The 7,844-nt window shown below is 35.3% G+C and overlaps 1 protein-coding gene across 1 annotated transcript in view; it reads right to left on the bottom strand.

The window, feature by feature from the left end:
* Positions 1 to 29: 29 nt before the first annotated feature.
* Positions 30 to 7,844, bottom strand: part of LOC111225357 (serine/threonine-protein kinase BRSK2) — a 132,108-nt gene continuing 124,293 nt past the window's right edge. The window contains exon 19 of the mRNA XM_022750175.1: positions 30 to 118. Within this exon, the coding sequence (XP_022605896.1) occupies positions 96 to 118 (23 nt within the window). The 3' untranslated portion in view covers positions 30 to 95. The remainder of the gene's footprint in view (positions 119 to 7,844) is intronic.

Genomic DNA, 7,844 nt, shown 5'->3' with positions numbered 1-7,844 from the left:
GGGGTTCCTCTGTCTTTTCTTCAGATTCGGACTCTCTTGACGGTGGCAGGCCGTGAGTGGGCCGCTGTCGGCCCGGTCTCGAGGAGCCGCCGAGGTTAATAGTTATTATGGATGATCCCTGGTGGCAGAGACAAGTCAAGCCATCACACATGTNGAGAGAGAGAGAGAGAGGAGGAGGAGAGGGGATGTGTGTGTAGATTGACAAACATCACTGTCTTAAGGCTTTTTTTTTCTTTTTACAACTCTTCTGAGACGTCTCTGGTCTCTGTGTTTAGGTCTGTGAGTGGGCCCAAGTGGAGCCTCTACTATGTCGACTCGCACGAACCTCGCACACGGTAGGGAGGGAGACCCGGATGGTGGAAGGAGGTATTGGGGTAGGGAAGGAGGGAGGCCGGGAAGAAGGTGGGGTTACTGTCTGTATTTCGATATATATTCAGATTTGTACGGCACTCGTCTTGGACGGTGGCGCTGGAGGTCCGTGAGTGCGGTCCGCTGTGTCTTGCGGCGGGCGCGGCTCTCGGAGAGCCTGCGCGGAGGTTAAGTAGTGATTACTGGATTGAACTCCCTATAGATCAAGGCCATCAGCACATAGTTGAGGATGGACACACGACCCCAGATCGCGACAATGAGAACTCCAGAGACGGGCGACAGGAGAGGGACAGAAGGTAGGGACGACAAAGCTACATTTGCTACTTATTGTAAAATACTGATGGACTTTTAAACTGAAAGAGCCATTCCCATTATACATTATACATGATACAGTAGAAAATTTATAGGCAAAAAGTAGATTTGTTGTTTTGTTTTCACTCCTAACTAAAGGGCAAAGTTAGCAGCTCTCCTCTGTCGCTCTCGTTAATGACCTGAAACCGCTTCGTCTACTCATGCACAGCTACCGCTCCTTAAGGTTGTTCCTGTGTCCTGTTGCTGGCGGCCATCTTTGTTTTGTCTTTGCTTGGGGGGCATTTAGAGTCATTGGGTGGGGGCTGGTTGGGCTTGCTGCTGGGGGCATGCTTGGCGGGGGAGCTAGGCGTGGCGGGGGCGCCAGGGGAGTGGGACGCTTGGATGTTCTTCTCGTCTGAAAAAAGCTGTTTAATTACGTCAAAGAAGTTACTCAACGGGCTGCCTACACAGATGGGAAGAAAAGAAAAACAAAGAGAGAGAGAGAGAACAAACAACAGATGAGCAATGAGGTTAACGTGAGGAGAGGAGGAGGTGATGGAGGGATGAGAGGAGGAGTGGAGCCGGAGAAAAGGAGACTCTTCAGCCAGGAGGGGGGTTGGGGTCATTCGGGCCAGAGGAAGGAAAAAGGTGCAAGGTCAGGTGACAAAACACTGGAGTCATATTTTAGTATTTCTGTCGTGAGGACAGACTCGGCTTCAGAGTCTCAGTTTCTCCTGCTTGGTGAAGAACTAACAGGAAAACTGGACGATGATTCAGGAGCCAGAGATTCACAGGAACAGACTTGAACCTTCAGTCAAACTGAAGACTTTTAAAATCCACAGTTCAATATGTCTTTCACAAAAGTAAAAAACTGATAGAACACAATCTAACACGATTTTTATTACGTCAATATTTTTGCAGAACTTCCAGCAGGAAATAAAAATGAATCCTAATGATATAATTACTTTAATTAAACAACTGACAAAAACGTTTTTCTGTTTTGTTTTTATTAACTATTTTATTAATGTGCCCCATGTTTTTATATCCCACTGGGGACAAATAAAATGATTGATTGTTACTTATCTGCTTTTTTGTTCTATATTTAAATATCCGATTATACATATTATATTATGTATTATTTATCTTTTTAGTATTTGATATTAACATTTTGCAGTTTCTTTTTTTGTACTGTCCACTCTGCTGCTTACCTAATCTAATCTTAGAACCTGGACCCATATAAGCATCAGACAGGATGCCCATGATCCTGTCTGATTAGCATATAATTATTTATTTTATTGAGGAAGTTATTTGGCTGAAATGTTGAATTTTGCCTAAAATAAACTAGAAACTAAATACACAGCAAATTTTGGCTGGTTCAAATCGGTGGTCTGCAGATTAAAAATATTCACCCTGAGCCAAATATTCAGTCTCATCCTGAAGCTGTGACAGTTTTTGGTCCATGTAAATAACATAACATAACATGGAAATGAACTGCATGTTGTCTTAGTTTTAGCAGCAGTACTTTTTACTGCAGGAATCTTGCATGTGCGTTTTCTCCTCCAGGTTTTTACTGTTTCTGTGTGAACGTCGTCCAAAGCTCCTGTTAACTCTCCATCATATCAACATCCATCACAACAACATCCATCTGTTAAGACACAGGCTGTTTGGTAAGTGCTTTAATACATGCAACAGTACAGCACAGTACACACACATTAATACACAACCACTTGTCATTGGCGAGGTTAGTCTCCACAGTGTGTCTCTACAGTGATTCAACATCTCGTCCTCTGTGTTCAGTAGGAAACGAGTCTGTCACAGTGAAGCTGAAACTTACCATCTCTCCTCTTCATCACAGTGACGTGAGCATTTGTGCTGTCTGACATTTTTACTCCCGTGATTTCAAACATGGAAAGTTGTAGAGGGGGGGGGGGCAACACAGTATCAAGCAACACCATGCAGAGGGTTACTGAGTCAGTAAAGAGCCACACACACATTCACAAATTCACACAATGAAATACATCCATCTTATCAAGCCACTTGGTCTACTCTAAAAACCTACTGAAGTAACAGTTAATATTAAGTTATATGATGTCCTATTTTTGCTTTTTATTCATTAACAAAGGACACGTTATTTTTATTTGTCCACCTTCTCCTGACAGGAGTAGGACCGACCAACTAATCAGCTTGCCTGACGAAGATGTGGTGGTGTTGAGAGTTGGGAGGTGTCCACAGCCTGTAGCCTTTCATGACAACATACAGTTGTCTGCAAGCGTTATAAGGTAAATTATGTCCATGAAAAAAAAAGAGAAAGTCATGTATGTTTTTACTTTTATAAGTAATTATTAAGAAAATGTACATACACATATACAAACATATAGGATTTTAATTAATTTTTAATTTTATTATATTTACATTTAGTATTTCATGTTATATCTTTATATATCCACAGAATACATATATATATATATATATATACTGTGACATTTTTAACATTTTTATGCCGTACTATACTATGACTTTTCATGCCTTGCTATACTATGACTTTTTTTTTGACATTTTTATGTCATACTGTACTATGACTTTTTATGCTATGACGTTTTTTGACATTTTTGTGCCTTACTATACTATGACTTTTTATGCCTTACTATGGAATGAAGGTTTTTGACATTTTTATGCCATACTATACTATGACTTTTTATGTCATACTAAACTATGAATTATTATGCCTTGCTATACTATGACGTTTTTTGACAATTTCATGTCATACTATACTATGACGTTTTACACCATGCAATACTATGATGTTTTTTTGACAATTTCATGTCATACTATACTATGACTTTTTATGCTATGACGTTTTTTGACATTTTTGTGCCTTACTATCCTATGACTTTTTATGCCTTTCTATACTATGACTTTCTATGCCTTACTATACTATGACGTTATTTGACATTTTTATGCCTTACTATACTATGACTCTTTATGCCGTACTATAACATAACGTTTTTTGACATTTTTGTGCCTTACTATACTATGACTTTTTATGCCTTACTATGGAATGACGTTTTTTGACATTTTTATGTCATACTATATTATGACTTGTTGTGTCATACTATACTATGACGTTTTTTGACAATTTCATGTCTTACTATACTATGACTTTTTACACCATGCAATACTATGACTTTTTTTTTTTGACATTTTTATGTCATACTATACTATGACTTTTTATGCAGTACTATACTATAACTTTTTATGCTATGACATTTTTTGACATTTTCATGCCGTACTATCCTATGACTTTTTATGCCTTACTATACTATGACTTTTTATGTCATACTAATACAATGACGTTTTTTGACATTTTTGTGCCTTACTATACTATGACTTTTCATGCCTTACTATACTATGACTTTTTATGTCATACTATACTATGACTTTTTATGCCGTACTATACTATGACGTTTTTTTGACATTTTTATGTCATACTATACTATGATATTTTTTGACATTTTTATATCATACTATACTTTTTATGCCTTGCTATACTATAACTTTTTATGCCATGCTATACTAAGACTTTTTTTTTTTACATTTTTATGTCATACTATACTATGACTTTTTATGCCTTACTATAGTATTTTTTTTTTTACATTTTTATGTCATACTATACTATGACTTTTTATGCTATGCTGTTTTTTGACATTTTCATGTTGTACTATACTATGACTTTTTATGCCGTATTATACTATGACTTTTCATGCCGTACTATACTATGACGTTTTTTGACATTTTTGTGCCTTACTATACTATGACTTTTTATGCCTTACTATGGAATGACGTTTTTTGACATTTTTATGTCATACTATATTATGACTTGTTGTGTCATACTATACTATGACGTTTTTTGACAATTTCATGTCTTACTATACTATGACTTTTTACACCATGCAATACTATGACTTTTTTTTTTTGACATTTTTATGTCATACTATACTATGACTTTTTTATGCAGTACTATACTATAACTTTTTATGCTATGACGTTTTTTGACATTTTCATGCCGTACTATCCTATGACTTTTTATGCCTTACTAATACAATGACGTTTTTTGACATTTTTGTGCCTTACTATACTATGACTTTTCATGCCTTACTATACTATGACTTTTTATGTCATACTATACTATGACTTTTTATGCCTTACTATACTATGACGTTTTTTTGACATTTTTATGTCATACTATACTATGATATTTTTTGACATTTTTATATCATACTATACTTTTTATGCCTTGCTATACTATAACTTTTTATGCCATGCTATACTAAGACTTTTTTTTTTACATTTTTATGTCATACTATACTATGACTTTTTATGCTATGCTGTTTTTTGACATTTTCATGTTGTACTATACTATGACTTTTTATGCCGTATTATACTATGACTTTTCATGCCGTACTATACTATAACTTTTTATGCCGTACTATACTATGACGTTTTTTGACATTTTTATGTCATACTAAACTATGACTTTTTATGCTTTGCTATACCATGACGTTTTTTGACATTTTATGTCATACTATACTATGACTTTTTATGCCGTACTATACTAATGACTTTTTATGCCTTACTATACTAATGACTTTTTATGCCTTACTAAACTATGACGTTTTTTGACAGATTAATGCCGTACTATACTACGACTTTTTTTTGACAGTTTTATGTCATACTATACTATGACTTTTTATGCCTTACTATACTAATGACTTTTTATACCTTACTAAACTATGACGTTTTTTGACAGATTAATGCCGTACTATACTACGACTTTTTTTTGACAGTTTTATGTCATACTATACTATGATTTTATATGTCATACTGTACTATAATGTTTTTTGACATTTTGGATAACACAGCTTTTGTGGTGTGCCTCAGGAACAGACAGGAAGAGGAGTACAGGGATCTGACGACGGCCCGTTTTCCTCATGAGGCTCAGGTCCTTCATCTGCAGTGAAATGCTGCACGTTTTATCTATCAGTGGTGGCCAGTGTACTTTATATGCTACAGTCTGCTGGGGCAGCAGCATGTCAGACATAACATAAGGAGACTGGACAAGCTGTTCAAAAAGGCTGGGTCTGTGTTTGGCATGAGTCTGGACTTTCTCAGGACTATTGCAGAGGGATGCATGTAATGTAAGATGGAGGCCATCTTAGACAATACCAACCACCCTTTCCACAACATTCTGGCAGGACAGAGAAGCAGCTACAGCAACAAATGTCTCATCTCACTGCGGTGCAGAACAGTGAGGTTCAGGAGATCCTTTGTTCCGACTGCCATCACCTCAGCCAAAGGATGTGGACTAATTTAATTATTAACTATTATTAATATTTTCAGCAATGAGTTAATGGACACAAGAATTTCACCTAGGGATAAATGATTGTATGTATGTATGTAATGTATCTATCTATGTACACATCTATCACAGCAAGGCTTAAAAAGTCATTGTATAGCAATACATGCACATTAGGCGTTACTATACTATGATATTTATGTGTATGGTAAGGCATAAAAAGTCATAGTATAATGAGGCATGAAAATGTCAAAAAAATGTCATAGCATAGTCAGTCAGTCACAGTCAGTGGGGACCAGTGTTCTCTTAATGCTGCAGTCTGCTGGCGCAGCAGCATGTCAGACATGAACACAGGGAGACTGGACAGGCTGGTCAAAAAAGCTGGATCTGTGTTTGGCAAGAGTCTTGACTCACTCGGTACTGAATTTCCCTGAAGGGGATAAATGATTGAATGTACATATGAAATGTATGTATGTATGTACAGTATGTATCTATCTATCTATGTATGTAATGTATCTATGTATATATCTATCTATGTATGTATCTATATATCACAGAATGGCATCGTATAGCAAGACTCTACCATGACATTTTTATGCCTTTTTATACTATGATTTTTTACTATGATTTCGAAAAGCATAAAAATGTCAAAAAACGTCATAGTATAATAAGACATAAAAATATCAAAAAACGTCATAGTATAATAAGGCATAAAAAGTCATAGTATAGTAAGGCATAAAAATGAAAAAAATGTCAAAGTACAATAAGGTATAAAGACTCATAGTGTAGGGGTGTCGAGTGGCGCAGTGGGTTGAGCAGGCCTTTACTGCATGTCATTCCCCCTCTTTCTGCCTCCCCATTTCCTGTCTCTCTCTACTGTGCTATCCAATAAAGACATAAAAAGCCCAAAAAAATATACTTAAAAACAAAAAAAAAGTCGTAGTGTAGTATGGCATAAAATGAAAAAAATGTCATATTAGAGTAAGGCATTGAAAGTCATAGTATAGTAAGGTATAAATAGTCATAGTAAGGTATAAAAAGTCATAGTGTAATAAGGCATAAAAAGTCATAAAAACGACATAGTACAGTAAGGCTTAAAAGTCATAAAAAAGTCATAGTATAGTACGGCATAAAAAGTCATAAAAAGGACATATTATAGTAAGGCCTAAAAAGTCATAGTATAGTAAGCCTAAAAAGTCATAAAAACGACATAGTACAGTAAGGCTTAAAAAGTCATAAAGTCATAGTATAGTAAGGCATAAGAAGTCATAAAAACGTCATAGTATAGTAAGTCATAAAAAAGTCATAGTATAGTATGGCATAAAAAGTCATAAAAAGTCATAGTATAGTAAGGCATAAGAAGTCATAAAAACGTCATAGTATAGTATGGCTTAAAAAGTCATGAAAACGACATAGTATAGTAAGGCATAAAAAGTCATAGTATAGTAAGGCTTAAAAAGTCATAAAAACGACAGTACAGTAAGGCTTAAAAAGTCATAAAAACGACATAGTATAGTAAGGAATAAAAAGTCATAGTATAGTAAGGGATAAAAAGTCATAAAAAAGTCATAGTATAGTAAGGCATAAAAAGTCAAAAAAACGTCATAATATAGTAAGGCATAAAAAGTCATAGTATAGTAAGTCATAAAAATTCATAAAAACGACAGTATAGCAAGGCATAAAAAGTCATAGTATAGTAAGGCATGAAAAGTCATCGTATAGTAAGGCATAAAAAGTCATAAAAACAACATAGTATAGTAAGGCATGAAAAGTCATCGTATAATAAGGCATAAAAAGTCATAGTATAGTAAGGCATAAAAAGTCATAAAAA

This window comes from Seriola dumerili, unplaced genomic scaffold (assembly GCF_002260705.1).
Source record: "Seriola dumerili isolate Sdu_G_001 unplaced genomic scaffold, Sdu_1.0 BDQW01000012.1, whole genome shotgun sequence".
In the NCBI taxonomy this organism is placed as follows: domain Eukaryota; kingdom Metazoa; phylum Chordata; class Actinopteri; order Carangiformes; family Carangidae; genus Seriola; species Seriola dumerili.
Note: the sequence above shows the minus strand (reverse complement) of the source record. Positions and strands in the feature narration are given on the sequence as shown.